Source organism: Triticum aestivum, chromosome 1D (assembly GCF_018294505.1).
Source record: "Triticum aestivum cultivar Chinese Spring chromosome 1D, IWGSC CS RefSeq v2.1, whole genome shotgun sequence".
Classification (NCBI taxonomy): Eukaryota; Viridiplantae; Streptophyta; class Magnoliopsida; order Poales; family Poaceae; genus Triticum; species Triticum aestivum.
In genome coordinates, this window is record NC_057796.1 from 487,081,115 (window position 1) to 487,103,032 (window position 21,918).

General features: G+C 46.9%; 2 protein-coding genes across 2 annotated transcripts; one reads left to right on the forward strand and one right to left on the reverse strand.

The window, feature by feature from the left end:
* Positions 1 to 526: 526 nt before the first annotated feature.
* LOC123183318 (protein PLASTID TRANSCRIPTIONALLY ACTIVE 14) lies at positions 527 to 5,081 on the forward strand. The gene is made up of 12 exons (XM_044596101.1): positions 527 to 796; positions 885 to 1,022; positions 1,758 to 1,883; positions 2,359 to 2,487; positions 2,595 to 2,684; positions 2,759 to 2,909; positions 3,138 to 3,247; positions 3,747 to 3,815; positions 3,931 to 4,036; positions 4,149 to 4,346; positions 4,440 to 4,482; positions 4,626 to 5,081. The coding sequence occupies exons 1-12, from the start codon at positions 542 to 544 to the stop codon at positions 4,702 to 4,704; spliced, it is 1,494 nt and encodes a 497-aa protein (XP_044452036.1). The 5' UTR covers positions 527 to 541; the 3' UTR covers positions 4,705 to 5,081.
* Positions 5,082 to 10,425: 5,344 nt separating this feature from the next.
* LOC123183319 (TPR repeat-containing thioredoxin TTL1) lies at positions 10,426 to 14,535 on the reverse strand. Its single transcript, XM_044596102.1, has 7 exons — positions 13,421 to 14,535; positions 12,718 to 12,919; positions 12,417 to 12,601; positions 12,006 to 12,339; positions 11,718 to 11,922; positions 11,427 to 11,533; positions 10,426 to 11,319 (listed from the first exon to the last, which is right to left on the reverse strand). Exons 1-7 carry the CDS (start codon positions 14,320 to 14,322, stop codon positions 11,158 to 11,160), a joined length of 2,097 nt encoding a protein of 698 aa, XP_044452037.1. The 5' UTR covers positions 14,323 to 14,535; the 3' UTR covers positions 10,426 to 11,157.
* Positions 14,536 to 21,918: the final 7,383 nt, after the last annotated feature.

The window sequence follows — 21,918 nt, forward strand, 5'->3', positions numbered from 1 at the left end:
TTAGTCACCCTGCCTCGTTTGTATCAGGTTAGTGCGACCTCCGGAGCCGACGTGAGGTCTATGAGAAGTTTTGGAGATTTGACTCTTCTGCAACCCACCCTACCGTGACGGCTTCTTCATGGCGCTTGTGTTACTGTCATCTCGATGAATTCCGTTCACGGGCGATGGAATGGCAGCGGTGGCCCTTCGACCCAGCTGAGTGGATGATGACGGTCACACCCCTAGGGATCTCGTTGCAATTTTTAACTTTTTTTTCTTGGGCTTTTACACAGTCACAGCTGAAGGTTTTTCTGCAAAGTAAAAGAATGTTAGGATCAGAACCCCATCGCTGAATCTTTATTTCTATTTTGATTTGAGATATTAGGAGCACATGAGTAAAATGTTAAAATGCAAAGTGAAGATAGTGTTTATTTGGTTACCGCTTCCCCGTGGCGAAAGCGGAAGCAGCCGCGACTAACGGATACCCCCCACGCGGCGAGAGCCCGCCAAACTGAATAGATAACGTCTTCACTCCACTCTCCGGCCGCCTGCGCTCCCTCCCATGGCGACCCCCGTCGCCTCCCCTCTCCTCCTCCCCTCCCCGCTCCCCCTCCCGGCCCCAACCTTCCCGCCCCGCCGCATCACCTCCTCCCGTCGCCTCCTCCTCTCCCCTCCCCCGCACGCCGGCCGGCCGCGCCTCCGCGACCCGCCGCCGGCGCCGGTGGAGGAGGCCGCCGCCGCCGCCGTGGAGGAGTACGAGGCGCCCCCGCTCAGGCTCCTCGACCCGCCGCAGGAGGACGAGCCCTACCCGGACGAGGTGGGTTCGCCTCCCCCTGGCATTGCGCTGTGCCGCTCCCTCCATCCCTCGCTGACGCTGCTTGGGCGACGTGTTTGTGTGTGTGCAGATGGAGGCGGCCGACCCGGACTTCTACCGGATCGGATACGCCCGGATGATGCGCGCCTACGGGGTCGAGTTCCTCGAGGGCCCCGACGGCATGGGCGTCTACGCCTCCCGGGACGTCGACCCGCTCCGCCGAGCCAGGGTCAGCCGCTGGCCGCCGCTTCCTTTCCCTTATCATTGCTGCATTTCGCCTCCTCACCACTGATTAGTACTACTGTCTTTTGGTGCCACTAACACTACACATTGCTCACTGCTTATTAGGATTATCCATCTGAAGACCGTTGAACAGTGAAGTAAATTTGTTATACTAGACTGCTAGAGACATGCTCTTGTGTTAATGCCTAGCTCCATGCTTCCACTTGATGGTGCCTATAACTGTTCGTTTGTATACAACATTTGAACCAGGACAGTGCTTGCAGTTCTGAAAAATTAGTACTCAATGTCTCTGTCTCAGTGGCATGTGGGACCTGAACATTCTAACGGGCAGTGGTACTTGTACGAAATGCCAGCTCTGGTCGTATGGTTCCAGTTTCTCTAATGATACACACGCACAAGTTGGATCAGATGTAACCATAGGCATAGGTTTAAGTTTAACCTTGTATACTGCCAACTTGATCATCTATTCTGTTAACCATAGGCATAGATTTCAAGCAATACCTATCACCCCTTAATGATCTTTATTATTCATTTATTTTACATTTTACAGTGATGTTCTTAACCAAATAAAATATGTCACCTGGATGCCACACATTGACTGGTCAGAAGTAGTGATGTGGCTAGTCATGCATGCTGTTGCTGTTTGAATAAGAAATTAAGTTCAGTTGCAGAATGATGTTGAATTTTCTTGACTGATACACTACTATTTTTTGTCCACCAGGTGATAATGGAGATTCCATTGGAGCTCATGCTGACTATAACTAAAAACCATCCTTGGATGTTCTTTCCTGACATTATCCCACTAGGACATCCTATATTCGATATTATCGAGTCAACAAATCCCGAGGTAAATGGATGAGTTGTCATGTTGTGAAAACGGAAATCAAACTATTGTTTTCCCCCGGTTTCTTGTGTATTTCATGGGCAGCTCTGCTATACTGATCAGTTTGTTAACCACTTGTGGGGTCCTTGCATCAAATAATTTTATTTGTTTGGTTATGTGAAACACCTTGGAAAGAGTCTAGTTCGACGTGTTGAAGTTGTGGTTATATGTTTGTTCTTCGTTTCCATATTTTTTATGATGTAAATTTCTACAGCATGAGTGCTGAAGAGCCTGCGTAATTGAGACTCCATATCAATTTTACTGCACATTCCTACCATATGCCTGCGAAAATCATCCTTGCTGTTAAATTGGAGCAGAGGGAATTATATCACTCTAAATACTTGATTAATCCTGTTTTCTCCGTTCATTTGAGTGTCAAAGCTTCAGTAATCAACAGGGATGTGGACTGCAGACTAATGTGATTCGTATTTTCTTGCAGACAGATTGGGATTTAAGATTAGCCTGCCTTCTTCTCTACGCATTTGATGTAGAAAACAACTTTTGGCAGTTATACGGTGATTTTTTGCCTAGTGGTGATGAATGCACCAGCTTGCTTCTGGCACCGAAGGTACTCTATAGCTAACTAAAACGTAACTCCTGCTTTGACTTCCTTTTCACATGGAAGCTTCTCACAACTTTGAATGAGTTTTGCTTATTTACCTGCCTGGCTTGCAGGAGGATCTAATGGAACTGGAAGACGAAGATCTGTCCTCAGAGATGTTAAAACGCCAGCAGCGAGCAGTTGATTTTTGGCAGAAACACTGGGTACACTTTTGTGCTATTTTATCCACTTTGCTGGCTTGGATACCTCTAACACTGGCTTGATGGGTAATGTCCAGCACAAAGCAATCCCTCTCAAGCTAAAGCGGCTTGCCCCTGACCACGAGAGATTTCTCTGGGCAGTGAGCATTGTTCAGTCTCGCTCTTTCAACTTGAATATGAGAATGGGAGCTTTCATTCAAGATGCAAATGTCCTAGCTCCTTATGCCGGTACTTGTTAATGTTTATTCTTCTTTCACCCATTTACTTATTTTCAGTCTGAAAATCAACAAAAAAACTCTTTTAGTAAATACTTCAATTTTTTATTTGTATCGGTGAATACTGTATGATTGTTCATTATTTTCATAACTCTAGCATATGAGTTGGCTTGAAATCGTGGTCACAAAATTCAGAACTGCAAGCCTGAAAGATGACTTACAATTTCTCTTTTTGCTCCAGATATGCTGAATCACTCACCTGATGCTAACTGTTTCCTGCATTGGCGTTTCAAAGATCGAATGCTTGAAGTTATGATTAAGGCGGGGCATGCTATAAAAAAAGGAGATGAGGTACTGTTTAAAGAGTAGACTGTACACAAGCTGCAGATGCACCTTGGTTGCAGAACACTTATTTTGCTTTTCAGAGGGCCAATCCGTATGCCTTGGTAGAAAAATATTTTATAGCACCTGAGAGGGGCAATCCTTGTATTTCAAGATCAATTGCTGGCAGATTCATCTGTAGTCTCCCTCTTTGTTTTTTTAACTGTCGCTCAGTTGGCTGGCTGCTTCATGCTCGCAGCCCATCGGGGTTCGAGGCTTGGCCTCCCCACGGTGCTTGGTAGTTATTTTAAATAACAAACATCAGGTGCTAGTTTCTGTAGGTTGAGTTTTTTTTTTGTAATCATGTGCGAGTTAATTGATACTACAGTAGTCTGTTCAGTCCTAGTTCTTTGCAGGACCTTGTTCTTCTTAGACTCAGCATAAAAGTATGCTATTCTCGCAGTGTCTATTCTCTCAAAAAATTGAAATCACTTTTCTTAATGCAATCTTTATATTTGACCGTGCACAGATGACAATCGATTATATGAGTGCGGTGAACAGCACGCTGATGCAGAGATATGGCTTCTCATCACCAACGGTAATCCATGCCTTTGAGTTTAATTACAATTCCCCTGTATGCAAATTCAGTGGTGAAATTCCTTTCCCACTTTTCGAACTTACGTGGCCCTCTATGCACACAACAAATTCTGTAGAATCCCTGGGAACATATAAACTTCTCGGGCCCTGCCAAGATCCACCTGGATTCTTTCCTGTCAGTCTTCAACATAGCTGGCCTGCACGACGAGCTGTACCACAACGGTAGGGAGCACAAAATGTTCTTACGAGTCATTTCGCAGAGAAGAGCTGGCTTGATCCGCAACGTTCTGATTTAAACTATCGTGTTCGTTCATTCATGTTTGCTTGCTTGCAGTTGCATTGACATCGGGAGAAAGCACCTTTGTCGACGGAGGAGTGGTGGCGGCAGCGAGGACTCTGCCGACATGGTCAGACGGAGACCTTCCTGCCATACCGAGTGTGGAGAGAAAATCCGCTCAGGCGTTGCAGGAGGAGTGCCGGAAGATGGCCGAGTCTTTCTCGACCACGATCCAACAGGACGAGGAGATTCTAGGTAACAGGCTTCTTGGTTCCCACTAGTGTTTATTCATCTTCTTCTCGTTCCCTTTTCTGACACTGAAGCTGGACTGTTTTATGTGTGTTGCAGATTCCGACGAGCCTATGAGGAAAACACGTGAAATCGCGATCAAGTACGTGGAACCAGCTAACGAATATCATATGACACTACCCCCATGAAGTTTCTCTCTGGGCACCAGCATGCTATATCATCATCAATCATTTTATCCCTGGACCACTGTCTTGGTAACAGTTCTTTACGTTGCGGAATGCGCAGGTACCGGCTGCACCGGAAGCTGCTGCTGCAGAAGATCATCGACTCGCTGGAGATCTACCAGGATCGGATTTTGTTCTAGCTAGATGTATTATAGGACTAGAAGGTGCGGTTCTAGATTTCTAGTGTGCTAGTTCTAGGTGTGTCCCGAGTGTTCTGAACTGTAGGGCGGTTGCACCACCACAGCACCCTTAGATGATTTTGAAGGGCTTCAGAAGCCTAGGTTCATACTGCATAGTAGGAAGATCCCAGAAAGATAATGACAAGTGTCAAGTGTCGCCAAGGCATGTCGGTGTCGGAGGTGGCACCATGGTTGTTGGAAGAGAGGGGCCCGCCTGCCAGGATTCACCAGCACATAGTTGCCCCACCTGTCAGGATAGGTAAACGCTTCTCGATTTCTCGAGCAACGTGTTACCTGCTTCATTTAAATGTGATTCATGCTGATGCCTCCACGAAAGATATCATCGGCACTAAATGGAATCTACTAGTAGTACCAGATAAGCAAGAGCATCAATGTAATCGCGACCGATCGGTACCAAGTTTGTCCACATTAGTGAAGGCCGCTTCTCTTGTGTTGTTCTCAAACTTGCTGTAGAATGTAAATGGGGTAGTACAAGGTATAACTTGCAGTGTGTAACTGTTGGACGGTGACTCCCAGTGGCGGCGGCGGCTGCTGCTGCTACTGCTGCTGCAGAGTAACTGTTCAAGTTGAAGTGTTGAGCCTTGGGTTGAGAGGCAGAGCTTCATGCATCTCCTGGAGGCGAGATAGTCTCTTCTCGGAAGTCCTCCTTGTTCCGCTAATATAAACCATATTACCAGAGTTCCTCAACATGCCCACGCATCTCGAACTAGCAAAAATGATCGAATTTAAACACATTATGAAGAGTTGTAGTGTGGCCTCGCTAAACCAGCACCACACATGCGCCAAAATGAAAACCTCAAGGAGGCCAAGAGAGAAAATAAAATGAGACCATCTCTCATTTTTGTAGAAACATCGTTAGAAAGTTATAATCTTCGTGTCCATGATGCCCCACTACAGAACAAAAAATGTATATGTCAACTATTTGGTCGTTTGCCAAATACTCCCTCCGTCCCAAAATTCTTATCTTAGATTTGTCTAGATACATACTAAAACGTGACTTGATACATCCGCATGTAGACAAATCTAAGACAAGAATTTTGAGACGGAGGGAGTAAAATGAGACCTTTTAGGTACTCAGCCGACAATGTTTTTCATGCAGTGCGCAAACGTTCTCTGCTCGGAACATCTCATATGCACTGCGCTCTAGTGGTCACAGCGTTGGCGTTGCAGCTCCAATTCTGCGCTAGCTTGACGTCACCCGCGGGTTAATTACTCCACCGGTTAATTCACAAACTGTTATGCATAAGATTAGTACTAGTACATTATTTGCTTCCTAATATGTGCTGGCAGCTTCATAGAATCATTATTATCCCTACTTACCCCAGATTAACGTACGAAGTTGAAATCCGTGTGAGGTTTTCAGCTTACCATTTGTTCTCATATGTAAGCATGACTTTAATTATATTGATATTTTCAATAACTTCAAAATAATTGAAATGCGACACCGAGCACTCCGGCGATACATGTTCAAACGATGTATCTTCTCTCACAAAAAGAAGTGTAATAAAAAATAAGTATATCTTCTCGCATAATCTCTTGAAATTATAGACTTCACACCCTAGGCCAGACAGTATCTAGACAGTTGCAACCTGCGCTCTGGCGGAGGGCCTCGAAAGTGGGACAGCACGCCAACTCACAAGTCTTCATGAGCCAACCATCACATTTTCCACTTCTTCTCCATTTCTTTTTTTTTCTTTTCTGATTTCATGGGCCCAAGATGGTGTTTGTTGGAACAGTGCTCAAGCAGGTCACCGCAAAATATGGCCCACATTCCCATCCAAGTGCCCAATTTCCAAGCACAAAATAAAAACAAATGTATTGTGAACATTGGATGCGGTTTATCCGGACAAATTTCACGAAGTACTTGCTCAAGCAACCTCGCTTTGACTCGAATCAAACGAAGTATAAAATGAACTCAACCGGAGTGCAGTGAGCCAGAAGCAGAGACAGAGCTTAGATGCTCGCCCGAGTCACAAAGAGTGAACTACTTTGCACGCACATCAAGAAAAAAGCATGCATGGGTATCCACATAAGCATTTGTCAATAAGAATGTCCTAACTTTGGCGACGGAGCTCATGAATAAATTGATAAAATGTAGAAGGCAAGGGGAGGTTAAGAAGCTTGGGATGGAGGGGTGATGGTGGTCAGAGAAAAACTAGGAGCGGGAGGTTGATCAAATAATATCTAGGTGGGGAGAGGGGAAGGTTGATCAAATAATATCTAGGTGGAGCTATGAGGTTGCCTTAATTCAAAAACATACAAGTTGGGGGGGGGGGGGGGCATTGGCCCCCTCTCTCTAACAATTGTTAATTTGCTTCTCAAATATCTCGCCCTTGAGTTTACGGGTATATATGGCTTGCTTACTATATTGATTTACCTGCATTAAGGCTGCAATCAAATGGATGGGCTCGTCACTCGAGACACTTACCTGGAAATTCCTTTATCATGGAGTTGAACTCTATTCAGCTTGCAATCACTAGGATTGGGGAATCATGCCGTCTTGGTCCAGGGTTTCCTTGGCGGCTCAAATCACAAAAGAATAACTCCTCCTTTCTATGTCTGATGCTAGCATAGACCTCTCCACTCTCCAGCAATAACATCAGTGGCACATTACCAGCTACTGTTTCACGGATGGACACACTTATATTAAGTCTAATCTCAAATCAATTGAATGGTTCAGTGCGACCTCGTAATAAAATTGGGTTGGATCTCTCAAGAAACTATCTACTAGGGCCTCTACCATTAAAGTTTCAATTTCACACGACCAATAATTGGTTTGTTTCTGTTCGGCAACCAATTCACACGCACTAGTTTGGTTCCTAACATCATTATAGAACTACCTTTCATATCTTGACACTTGGAAACAATATGGTAACATGTCAGTTCTCTCAATGTTCAGAAAATTCGCATCTGTTGCCACGAGAGAGCACGTTGTTTCTCGACATCCTTGAAATGGCCCCAATTTTTTTCATGCCCTTGCAGACCAATTCAAGGCACCATGCCTTGGGTTTTCAACAAGTTTTGCATTTTCTGGAGTTTTCACGGTGAAAAAAGGTTGATAAATGGCTGGACGTGTCGCAACATGCAAACGGTGTCGGAATTCATTCAAACCTATCATGGATGCCTAACATGGGCATGCCCACCTGATTACAAAAGATGGGATCACTTATCCATGGTCTAAAAAACCACAAGTTGAGAGAAGTGTGCTAGCCTAGTCCAGGACAGGTGCATCAGTGGGTATGTACTTTTCCTAATTTGAATGCTTATGTTATTTGCAAATTTCCATATTATTAATCACATGAACATTTTCTTTTTTTCGTAACCATTTCTTAAAATTTGAAAGCAATTTTGAATTTTAATTTTTGTATGAATTTTTTTACAAACTTGAACACTTTTTCCAAAATTGTTAAAAAACACCCAACAATAGATGAAAACTTAGAACACAAATTCCAAACCATATAGTTTTTCAAAAAATTATCAACTTCTTTTTGAAAGGCAAACATTTTTAAAATTTGTGAACAAAAAATTCGAAAACGGGAACATTTTGTGAAATTCTGGAATATTTTTTAAAATTGTAAGAAATATTTGAAAACAAGAACATTTTTGGGTATTCCAAAAAATATTTCAATATTTTGAACTGGTTTCAAAAAGAATAACATTTTTTAAAGTAGAAAAATGAATTAACAAAAAAGATAGAAAAGAAATAGTATGCCCAACTAGGCGAAGACATCGCTCCAGTCGGGTACCTGTTGGAAAAAGTTTATCGATTTTGAAAAAAAAATGTTCACGGACACGAAAATTTTCGCTGATTTTCACAAAAAGTTCTCAACTCCAAAAAATAGTTTGTGAATTTGAAAAAAAAATTATAAATTTTTAAAAAGAGTTCATGAATTAAAAAAAATCATGGGTTTTGATTAAAAGTTGAAAAGAGTTTGTGCATTTGAAATACATTCATGGATATGAAAAAAAGTTCACAAATTTAAGAAAATGTTCATGAGTTTGAAAGGTTCATGAATTTAAGGAAAGTTCATGATTTTAAAATAAAATTCGCGAATTTAAGAAAAAGAAAGAGAAATTAAAACAGAAGAAAATAAAGAAAAGAAAACCAAATAAGAAAGCGTATGTGTGTTTTAAGCATTGAAAAGGGAAAAGAAATAAAAAAAGGATACGTCAGGTAAGATGTCCCACTTGATTGCTACTGTTGCACTTAACCCAGGAGGTCAGAAGTTCGAATCACTCACTCTTTCATTGAGTGTCGATGTGGGAGTTTCAAGCACACATATGCGCGGCTGCTGTTTGTCGCGATCAATTCATAAACTACTCCCTCTGTAAAATAATATAAGAGTGTTTAAATATGTTAAACACTTTTATATTATTTTACGGAGGGAGTACTTGGTAATCTCATCGCTTGTCATACTGGGTTTACAGGATGCTGTTGCGCTGGAATCCATCACATGGCGTGAAGTGGGGAAGGCTTAGGCCTTCATAACTTTCATAATTGCTTTTGATGCTAAGCAGGTTGTTCTCGAATGACAGTCATGGCAGGTACTGACTCAATCATCACCAAGATCAAAACCAGGAAGTCAAACTTTACATGCAACTTTGTGTTCAAAGGAAGTGCTGCTAATGGTGAAGCACATGGTCTAGCTAGATTTTAAACTTTACATGCAACTTTGTGTTCGAAGGAAGTGCTGCTAATGATGAAGCACATAGTCTAGCTAGATCTTCATTATCCTTAGATCAGCCACGGCATGTGTGATGTGTGGCTGATCCAACCCCATGACCCTATTTGTATCCCACAAACTGTGGTTTATTATGAATAAAGTTGGTTGTTGCCTCTAAAAAAGACGTACAAAATGGGTACGGAGAGATCTGATCCGTTGATGTTTCGAGGGAGTTGTACCGAACATTACAACATTACTTCAAATTTGCGGTCGACGTCCAACCCTGGATAGTCAAAAGTGCATTCAGACGGGACGAAGAAAAACTATATACCCCTATCACGATCGGCCGGAATCTTCTTCGATCCAGAGATGAGAAAGTCTTCCCTTTCTCTTACTCCGAGGCAGCTGTGCCCACAAACTAAACTAAAACTTGAGTGCTGCCTTGCTGGCCCGATGCCAAGTGTTGAGCGACCAGCCACAGGAGCAAATAAAGGGTGCCAATTAAGGGCCAGTCGGTGGTTGCTTAGCCACAAATCATTGCAAGTTTGGTTGCCGCAACCCTTGGCCAAAACCTGAGCAAAACAAATCTAGTAATACCTACTATGATTTTCTTTTTTGTCAAAACAAAATTCGCCATTTTCGATCGTGTAGGATTCATGTGGTTGCTGGTTGGAATTCAGTTTCAGCAGGCATTGCGATTGATTCGCGTAGCAAACCGAACAATTGCGATACGACAATTTAAGAAAAATCTCTGAACCAAAGAGACTTCAGCGATGTGCAATGCAGTTCAGTAAGTAGCAATTGTATCTGTAACATTGGCGAAAATGGCGCCTTTTGTTCCAAGGAAACAATGCTGGCACTTTTGTCAACTCTGCTAGGTATAGCAACGAGCTGATCTTCAAGGCCACAAAAATGGAGGATTTGCAAGAACGGGAGACAAAAAAAAAAAAAACACTCAACCGCAGCATGAGTGAGCAGAGCACAAATGGGGCAGAAAGAATGAATGTCGGGCTATTTTTATTCATAGAAACAAACAAAGAAAGAAATGTCAGCATGTATATGTATCACATCAGCGCCACATGGCCCTCCACAGGACATGAAAATGACAACCTTCCTACCACAGATTACATCAACATCCTTCTCAACTCAAATGGAAACTGGCCAGACGACAAAAATGGCGCGACCGTTCGTTCCTCCGCAGAATAACCAATCCTCCAATTTTTGTTTGCTATAATATGATTTATGTACACGTAATGAAGAAGCCGGCGCTCGGCAGGCCTCTTCTTATCTCTTCCTCCTCCCTCTCTAACAATGGCATGCATCTAAAAATATGTCAGGAGCTTTATTTTTCTCGTCTTTCTACGGGACAGAGCAGAATGTATGGAAATGGTGCATGAGGTGGCAGAGAGCAGAGTTGCAAGAGATGAAAGAATTGCTCAAGGCTGATGCAATGGTGGGTACTAGTGATAGTAGGAAATGAGGGAGCCTAAATGATCCAAGAATAGGTCGAATGAAGGGTCAGGACTCAGGGCTAGCAACAGGATGGGGGGTGATGGCAAACTCTTTGATGTACAAAATTTAATTTGGTTCATGCTCAATGGAGGCTGCTGAGGTGCTGTGGAGGGGCTGATTCTATAGAAAAAATGTGTTGGTAAAATGTCGGCAATCGACCGGGGGACTCTATGCATCGAAGGACTAGTATGGGTGCACTGCCACTGGTATGACCTCCTCAAGAATGGGAGACAGCATAGTGCCTCACTGAATAGCGCAAAACGTGTAAGCTAGGGCAGATCATCTCCTTCACCCGTGCGCCGTCCTTGTATATCTTGAATGCCGGGACTACACGCACATTCTCTGCCTTTGCAATCATTGGGCTCTCATCAACATTTACCTGCAAGTTTGCATATGCAAGGGATCGGTTAGCAACTTGGAAGACTTTGTAAGATGTTGCATACTGTAATAGTTGATATATACAGAGAGAGATGTTAGGTTTATTACCTTCAGAAAATTCACCGAAGGGCACTCGGAACAAAGAGCATCCACTGATGGGGTAATCTGTGCGCACTGCTGATTCATTGTTGCCATGAAGTAAAGAACAGTCACCCCTGAAAGTGTCGATTTTGATCAGTCAGGCCATCTTGAGAACCGAATACAGACAAGTAAGCATATGCAAGAAAATCTTGATAACTCTTTCAAGTATAGAACTGGGACAAAGCATGTACTAGCATAATTAAGGACATGAAAAAAATTTATAACAGCAGAGGAAAAACTTGTAAAGGAAAAACTCACCAGGCGAATGTATAGCAGCTCGGACTTGCTCTATGCTGGTAACTATCTCAACCTCTCCACCAAACTTCATATTTGATACCTCCTCACCACGGGTTGTCTTCAGCGCGACTTGGGCATGGAACAATGATTCCGCAACCTCCGTGTCACCAGGAAGCTCCTTGCGAAGCACCTCATAGTCTCGCACACAATCAGCCCAACGCTCAAGCTGCAACAATGCCAACAGGGAGTTGTCAAAAGCATACTACTAGGTGAGTACCAGGAACATGTCAACCTATGTAAGTTGCTTACCTTTGCGTAAGACGCTGCCCGCCTTAAGAGAGCTTTTGTGTAGCTAGGTTGGATCCTCAGCGCCTCATTGCAATCCTCAACGGCTTTCGCCCACCGACCTAACTTGGACCAGCAAGCTGCTCTATTGCAGTACAGCACTGGATTTGAGGACTCATGCTTGAGCCCTTCACCATAGGCGATAGATGCCTCAGCAAACTTGCCTGCTTTAAAAAGGTCATTCCCCTGAGCTCGAGCCCGTGCTACTAGCCTCATGTTATTCAGGATCAATCCAACCTCTGCATTTGCAGGATCAATAGCTCTGGCCTTCTCAGCTACGGCAATAGCTGCATCAAACCTGCAGAAACCGACTTTCAATGCTTGTACCAGAAATGGAAACTGATCATAATCCCTCAGTGTGCTATAGAATTGTACCTCCCAAATGCCATGTTGACCTGGGCTTGGACAACATGGACATATGAATCAGCTACCATGCCTGACAGTTTGGTGGACATTGAAGATAGGGATGCACTGTCCAATTTCAGCAAACTTGTAATAGTCGAATCAGCCTCCTCTAGTTTGTTGAGCCGGAGAAGCGCTTCGGACCTCATGGCAAGGAGCTGCATAAGAAACATGGGTCCATTGTTAGAAACTGAATTCTGACGCTGGCCGCGAAATGACAGTGTATCTTTATAGGATGAAAAAATATCACAAGCTATAAGGCCAGAGAGGTTACCAGCTGAGAGGAGTCTGCTCCGTTGGCAATGGCGGCGTCTGCTTCCCTCAGCGCGCTCTTCCAGTCCCCGACCCTCCTCGCATCCATGCATTTCCCCAGATGGCTCTCCACCTCATGAAGTTTCTGCCACTCAGCAGGGTCAGACTGGTTCGTGTTCCCGGCCAGCGTAAGCTGCCTCCTTGCCTTCTCAACCATCCCAAACCTGCAATGTGGCCATCACCAATGCCATTTCAGTCACAATTCAAGCGCGCGATTACCGCACATTGACACGACCACCGTTAACGTCGGATCGAAACAATAAACTAGGACCACATTCTGGTCTAAATGCACAATGCAAAATGCAGATAAGCACTCCATTTGAACCACATTCTGCGATGCGAATTCGCGAAGCACATTAAGAAGACATTGATTCACTACAATAAACCAACCAATGATGCAATCTTTCTTTTCCATTATTTGCGGCGCGCAATTAATTAGAGAATTCAAATGATATTCTCTTGTAGCTGGCTAGCTGCAAGATCAAAGTTTTTTGCTTCGAAGACAAGCAAAATAGCAGCTGCTACCGATGTACTATCTGCAAGGAAGTGCTTAGCACACAAGCAACAGTGGCAAGCAAGGTGAAAACACAAGATCTGTGTGGACCAATGGATTCGGGGATCCAACGCAATGCAGCGGGAGATATGCATGGAGGAGCGGGTCTCACCGGAGGCAGAGCGCGGCGAGGCGGCCGTGGGCGCGGCCGCTGGCCGGGTCGAGCCGGACGGCCTCCTCGCAGTCGCGGAGGGCCTCGGCGAGGCGGCCCAGCCCGGTGAGCGCGGCGGCGCGGTTGCCCCGGCACGCGGCGCTGTCCGGGCAGAGCGCCAGGGCGCGGTCGTAGTGCCGCAGCGCCTCGCCGTACCGGCCCTGCTTGTACAGCTCGTTCCCGGCCCGGGTGACCTCCTGCAGGCTGTCCGGCGGCGCCGGGAAGCTCGCCGGGGCCCTCGAGGATCTGCCGGCGAGCGGCGCGGCGTCAATGCCACCGCTCCTCGCGGGGGCCATGCCGCCCCGCATGATGCTGCCGTGGCCGTAGTGGCCGGTGCCGGATCCGAGCACGTCCGGGCGCGCGCGGGGCCGGGGCGCGGCCGGCGCCGGCGCGACGCGGCCAGACGAGCAGATGTTGCCGGTGGGGAGCGCATTGGTGAGCGGCGAGCTGGCCGTGCTCCCGCCGCCGCCGCCCCCTCCACCGCCCCCCGAGCTGCCGCTTCCGCCGGAGAAAATCAGCGGCCCGGATCCGGAGCGCCGGTGCCCGGGCGGCCGCGGCGGGTTGCTGCTGGCGCTGCCGCTGCCGCTCTCCGCCGCCAGCTCGCCCGAGTGGCTCCCCCTCCCGCTCACGCTCCGAGCACCGCCGCCCCTCCCGCCCGCCGCCGCCGCATTGCACAGAGCCGGCGACTTGGCGGACCCGGCGGAGGACGACGACGACGACGGCGTGGCCCGCAGCCGCAGCGGCGAGACCGGCGAGCCGAGATCCGCGAACACGTCCCGCTTGGAGTCCGGCTTGTCCCTGTCCACGCCCCCGCCCGCCTCAAGCGTCAGCCGGCGAACCCGGTCGGCCTCCGACGACGCCATGGCCACTCGCTCACCACCAGCGCCACCCCCTCACTAACCAAGCAGGCATGCAAGAACTCGCCCGACCGAGCTAGCTAGCAAGCAAGACGAGCTCCAGAGAAGCACGCACACGCGAGTCCAAGCAAGCAAGAGTCAAGCGCGGTGGCGGTGGCGGTGGGTCGGAGGGGTCTTGGAGAGGCCACAGGGGGTGGGGGTGGGGTGGGGTGGGAGAAGTGAGCTGGGAGGAAAGGAATAGAAGAAGAAAGAACGAAGGAGGGTGGGTGGCGTTGAATCAGCGCCGGATTTGTATTAATTTATAAGTAAACTCTGAGCTGTAAATTTTATCTTTCTGTAATCAAGGGTATTTTGATTTTGTTATTAGTGCGATTTAAAATATATTTTATTTTATTTGCTTGCCTTTTACATTTTGATTTTCATAGTGCAATTAAAAGTGTTTTCTATTTACTTTCCTTTTCTATTTTGATTTTGTGGGGCCAATTAAAAAATGTTTTTAGTTCCTTGCCTTTTTTGGTTTGATTTTGTTTATATGCTCAATTAAAAAGAGGATCTTTGCTAGGTTCGGTTGTCATAGCCGTTTCGAAATCCATGAACCGTTATAGTTTGGCGCATGCACTTTCATCAACCGTTATATATTGTCCTACCGAATGCGTCATCCAGTTTGGATACATAGGAGCAAGGATTCCGGAAATTTTGATGCATTTGGTGTACAAGAATTTTGTAGGAATACTATTTATTTCCTTTGTTTTTAAATATAAACTACACATCCTTTCAAAGTTCATTTTTCATGTAGGAACTAGACAAGACAATTCTGAGGATGACAAGACAGCTCATCCTTTCGGTCATCCTATCAAAATTTCAGTACTACTCCTAATTCCTACCTTTTATTTTTGTCCAAACCCCCTAAACAAACATATGGATATGAGCATATCCAATTCGAGTGGGAGTGTCAATCTTATTTTGCACAATCTGAAATTGTCCAAATGATATTGCTTTTGACAAAGCAAAAGTTTCGTATCTGTTGCAAGTTATCCACATGGTTACATGATCCTTACTCCAGGGTAGGTATACCCGAAGCATCGGGACGATGGATGCCACTATTTGAAGTTGGTCGCACGGGGTTTATGCAACCGGCTTAGTTTAGTGGTTTGGCAATAGTATTATTCGTTTTTTTTTCCTTTAGGGAGCCTTTGTGTTTGTTTTCCTTTAGGGAGTCTTTAAGTTTGGTTTGGGGCATGGCGCCGTTGCCCCAAGGTGGGAATAATGTTCTTCCCGCCTATCCATGTTTCGTTGGTGTGTTTTTCGTCAGGGAAGGGTGTGTGGAGTTGTCTCTCCGACAGGTCTCCCGGGAACCGGTCGGATTATGTTTCCGATGGATTTGTCTGGATTCGCCCAACTTTTATGGTCCACGCGGGCTTTGGAGTTTATACAAACCCTTATCGATGTTCTTTTTTTCTCCGGGGCAGCAATTTGCTTCACAGATCACGGCCGTCGTCGACTCCTGTTCCGCATCGACGACTTCCCAGCAGTTGTTTCTACAAGCTTTTGAGTTTAAAAAGTTTGCTCCGCTGAGGTGGAGGCGACATCAAGCTATGCGCACGACGCCGCGGGTGGATGCGGGAGAAAGTAGACTTGGGCATCCCAAAGATTTTGATTGTATTTATATCTTTCTGTAAGGGTGCGTTTATAAGGACCCGTGATGTTTAATGCACGACTTTAAGCCCTTTTTGCAAACACACACACACACGGAGAGAGATGGAGGAAGCTAGATGGTGGCACGCGGGCCCATGCCGGGCAATTTCGCGGGGAAGTAATGGAAAACAGTGCGTAGGCATGCATGTCTACATACCTTGGATGTTTTGCTTAAGGAAACTAATCGCCATTGGATTATTATTTTGAGATTATCGGCATTGGAATCCTTGTGGCGCCAGGTGTAATGTTCTCCTGTTGCCTGCACGCAAGATTCCCTGGCATAATCCATATTCAAATTTCCGTTCCAACGGCCATCTGCTACTCCTACACAGTAGTACCGTGCGTAATTAGAGTTTTCTCTCTCTCGATCGATCGTCCGTACACGTGTCGGTGACGGATCGGGATCCAGCACCACCACCCATGCAAGCTGGCGTGGCATATCGACCTACGCTACGCGTATACTGCTATAGCTGAGCTGGCTTCCATATACAGGCCTGTAAATCCGCTTCCATTCCGTTTCTGGTCGATATATACGCTACGTATATATCCCGTGATGCATATATGCACAGTTGCACACGCTGATGGCCGGACCACGCCAGGCAGGCAGGGGAGGGTAGGTATGGGTGTCTACGTGGCAGCCTGATCTCCACGTCACCTGCTCGTACGCATCCATCCAGCCATGGACGGATAGGTCCTGGTATATATAGATATATAGATCGGCATCGTCCGTCCGATATACGTACATGACGAGATGGCGCAACGTAGGAGTACGTACGCACGCACCCATGAGTGGCAAGCACTTGTACAGGTTTTCTTCTTCTACTACTGCTCCCATTCTAATTTGGAATTGGACAGATCATTCTAGCTGGCGCGCGTACGTGATTACGTGGACAGTCTCTCGGTCCAGCTGGGTACATACGTACATGTGGATGAACAGCTGGAGTACGTGCATGGTGCACGTACGTGCCCGTCCTCGTCCGTGGACGCGCGCGTACTGCTGTACAATAGTACAAATATAGGTACACGCTCTCTCGGTAAAAAAATACTACTTTCGTCCTGATTTATTGGTCCCTGTTGTAATTTGTGTCAAATTTTGACCATAAATTTATCTAACAGAATGTTCATGCATGTCATAAAAAGTTATATCACTGAAAACTATGTTCAAATACGAATCAAACAATATAATATTTGTTGACATGCACTAACATTTTGTCAGTTAATTTTTGGTCAAAATTTAGTACAAATTACAAAGGGGACTAATAAATCAGGATGTAGATAGTATAAGAGTATCTACAGCCGGGCGCCTCAAACCCGGCTCATACGCCCGGGCAACCCGATCACTGTCCGGTCACGTTTTTCCGGCCCAGACGAGCTCCTTAAACGGGCCTCAAACGCCTGGACTGACCGGCGCCTCTCATATCTAGCCCAAATATGGGGTGAATATGAGGGCGCCCGGGCACGCCTGTCACGTCGGACCCGACAGCCCGACCCCATCCCAAATTGCACCAAATCTACCCAACCCTTCCTCCTCCTCCTGCCGCCCTCCAACCTTTCTTGCGCCCAGACCCTCGCCGTCCTCCACCCTTGCTCCCAATCCTCACCATGGGTCCCGATCCACCGCCGGAGATGTCGTCTAGCCTAACCCACACCGCCACGTCCGTCGGCGGGGTCAATTCGTCGGATGCGACTTGCAAGGCAGAGAACGTCGCCCGAAAGTTGCGGCGACGCCGACAGCGAGAGAGGGAGGCGGCGACGGTGTCGCAGGGAGGTTCGGACATGGTGGAGCAGCTGTCTCCTTCGCCGTGCCCGGATCCCCGCACCCCTTCCCTCCGTGCGCTGACGCGGATTACGCCGTCCGACCCCATTGGGACAGAGGATGATTCGACGGCCGGCTGGGCCATTCCGGAGAGCTTTCCGCTCACGCAGATGTTGAAGGTCGATGTATATGACTCGCCACAGCTCGTTCAGGAGCCGATGAGCACGGGCACCGGCAGTGCTCGGGCTGCCCTCCACATGTTCGACGGAATGGCCGAACAAGAGTCGGTGTGTTTTCTTTGCCCTTGTCCGAACAAGAGCATACGAAGAAGTGGCTTGCGGACAAGAAGATGAAGATCAACGACCGTAGGAAGTACGATGTGGCGAGGGCGGTTGCGGCCCGGATGCAGGCGGAGGAGGCAGCCCGGATGCAGGCAGAGCAGGACAAGCAGGACGCATTCCGCCTGGAGCATGACGCATTTCGCTCAGAGCAGGCGCCCGACCAGTGATTCGAGGCCATCCATCACGCTCGGACATTGATTTTATTTTGCCATGTCCGATTTGTTGAACTATGATTTGCTTTGCTTTGTTTCGAACTTTGGAATTCAGACAAATTGTATCGTATGATTGACGTTTATGAATTGTATGGGTTTGAGGATCGGAATTTGCGGTATGCGCAACATTTGAGGGGTGCTCGGTTAGTGCCCGCGGACTCGTCCGGGCGGACGCGTCCACGGGCGTTTGGGGGGCTGGATTTGTCAAATCCGACTATAGATGCTCTAAGCGATTTTTAGATCACTAAAGAGAGAAGATCACCACGTGCGACATGAAAAAGAAAAGGTGAATTCTACCGTGTACCGAGAACACGCAAAGCAATCAAGACCACCATGCAAGCACGTAGGGGCTTCTAAAGGATTTGCAAAGGGACTCTAAATCTTGGGAATTTCTACTGTGTGGGTTTGTTTGATCCTGGGATGATAAACCATGGCAATTTTTCTTAGGATTCATTTGCACAAGTTGTAGATCCCGAACAATTTCCACAAGGTTTCTTTCAGGAGGTGACTAGGATGCAGCGGCTACTCCTCCCCTTCAACCGCCCGTGTCGTCATTGGTTCCCCTAGCCTTCTTCGGTCGCTGCGGCAATGCGAGGATAGGGGACCCCGCATCTTAGTCTTGGGGTTTATGGTAGAGATTGGAATAGTTTAGGATTTCTCCCCGTTGTCGGTGTCATCGGTATGGAATAAAGTCTTAGCATCCCGCCCTCGTTCTGGTGGTGCTTTGTACCGTTGGGAGGCGTGTGAAGTAAGTCCTCGCGGAGGCAACCCTTCATCGTTGAGATTATTGTCGTCTCCTTGGGGCAGCGATATTATGGTTTCTCAATGGACGTACGCGCCCGCAAGTTCTGGTGTCAAGTGCTTCAGATCGATTCAGGGTTCAACAATGACGGTTATGACTCCAGGTTTGGTCTCTAGGGCACGTGCATGACGACTTTCAGGTTGTTATCGACAAGGCCGGACCAGTTCAGTACGAGGAGCGGCGATAGCAACTTGTAATGACAACGGTAGTGGTCATTTGATTGTCTAGGGACCTCGATGCAATTTTTATTATGTTTAGGGCGTTTTATACTTCGGGTGAACATTTAGTTGTTCCAGTCATTTTTGCAAACAACGTAAAAACACCCTCACAACTATGTAGTATTCAAGATGGCATGTCATTCTACTCGTTTGTTTTTCATATTCCCGCCTTTTAAAAATTGTGTGAATCAAATACTCCCTAAATTTATTGGGAACACCTATGAGTCGGTTCCCTAAAGAACGTTTCTCTTTTAGTCGATTTCCCCTTCTTTCTTCCTCCTCCCCGTCGCCTTCTTCCTCCATGTGTCACCCTGCCCACGTTTGCCCCTGTCGACGCGGCGACGTCCAGCTCTCGCTCTAGGATGATCTTCACCGACGACGCCATGACCGGCCACGACGCCCTTTTTTCCCTAGCCGCATGGGAATACACTAAATTGGAATAACTTGTTTTCGGTTTGCCAACCTAGTTGATGATATATATAACTTGTTTGTACGTACGGCGGCATTGCTGTATATTTGTCCCTCCCATGGCAGGCATGTGCGCGTACATGCTTTTCCTCTTGTCATTTTGTCGATCGGTTAATTTGGTCGGTCGATTCTTACAGGGCTACAGCATATTTCTGGCTCATTACAGGATACAATAATGGATGGCATCTCCTGTCTTTGGACTGGTCGTATATACTCTCTTCCTGCCTAATTGGACTGGTCGTATATACTCTTCCTGCAGCTGGCAGAGCAGAGCGGGGCCAGTTGATTAACGCATCATCATGGATGCCTCCAGTAATCAACAGGAAAACAACACTGTTTTCAGATTTGGGGATCTAGAGGGATATTATAACACTACATATAATGCATGTACCGATGATGCAGATGCATACGAGTTAATGCAACTAGCTCTGTTTCAAAATATAAGACGTTTTTTAGCTTTATACTTTTTTTCCAATGGGTGAGTCGGACAATAACTATCTGTATACATGGATGAGACGACGGATGCCTTCTTCAGCGCACGCGACCACCCCCCGCACCCACACCATGTCAAGCCTCCTCCCTTCACCTTTGTCGGCGGCGGCGCGCCAGATGGACCATCCCTGTCTCACCATAACTTATCGTTCTCTAGTTCGAATGTTTTTCTTTGGGACACGTTTGATAGCCCGCATTAGGGTCTCCAAGCCCCGCCGGATGTAGTTTCGAGCCGTTTGGTTGCTTGAGTTGTACCGCAATCTTGGCCCATACGAACATTAAAGCACATCGGGGTCAAGCTATGGAGGAACATTTGAATCGGCCGTTTTTCACACCCAGACCCGAGCGATGCAATTCGAGGCATGTGGGCATAGGCGGTTGCATGCGCGAGGCTACACGCAAGACGTCACGTTGTTTCCTTAAGCACCGCCATAACTCCCCTCACCCTTCTCTCACAGCTCACTGTGCCCTCTCTCCACTCTCACACCGGCGGCGGCGAGCACAAGATCTGAAGGGCGAGCAGCGACAACGAGCATCGGAGCAAAGATCTGGACGGCGAGCACCGGTGTCATCACCGCACCGTCAGGCGTTCGTCAATGGCAGTTTGTCCTCTGTCTTCGATGGCATTGATTTATACCATGCCCGCATCCAATTTAGCATCACACACTCCATTTAGGCATTGAATCTACCTCTCGGCTTTGATTTGGGACTTGATTTAGGCATATCCGATTAGGGATTTGAGCGGTTCAAACATGATTGAGTAGGACTTTTATTAGGAGGAAGGGGTTAAATCGAGGTTACATCCCTTCAAATCCAATCCAACAAGTAGTAGCCGCGGCGAGCCTAGTGGAGCTTGGAATAGCGGTAGCCTTGAGGCATGTAATCGTCGACCTCAAAGAGCATTGTAGGGCAGCCTGGCTCGGGAGCCCTGACCGCCATCTCCACCGCTTCCACGGCACTGCCAGCATCCTCTATCTCCACCTCTTCGCCATTGCCACCATCCACCATATCCTCCAAGTGTAGTAGATTTTTTTTGCATTGTTCATATGCGGATTACATTTTTTCCGTTCATCCACCTTCTATTCATATGTTCGATGCAAATCGAAAAAATGGTGCTTTGGGGAACTCCTCCAATGGCATGGTGGTTGTGGCCGACAAGAAGGGCAAGGCGGTGGTGGAGCTTGGCAGCGCCGCTAAGAGGTTGAGGAACTACGTCCATTTCCATGAGGACGTCGGCCCAAGCCACTTCTGCAAGGTCACTTTGCACCCAAGATGGAGTGCTGCCAATGCCAGTCGAGTTCACCAAGCACTTGACCACCATCCCCGAGTAATTCATACTGAGGACAAACACCGGCTGCACCTAGAGGGTGACGGCCCGGGCGATCAACGATAGGCTCCCTTGATTTGGGTTAGCCCCTCTTCGCCGTTGCTCGTCAGACGGGTCGGGTACCTCATCACCTTTAAGCCGGCGACACTCAACACCCTGAAGATGATCGTCTTCAATAATGATGACATCAAGGTGGTGACCAAGTGCAAGAGGCACGATGAGGCATTAGTTGTAGATTGTTAGAAAGTTATCTCCACACCTTTAAGACTTTTGCGTAGGATGTTTAATATT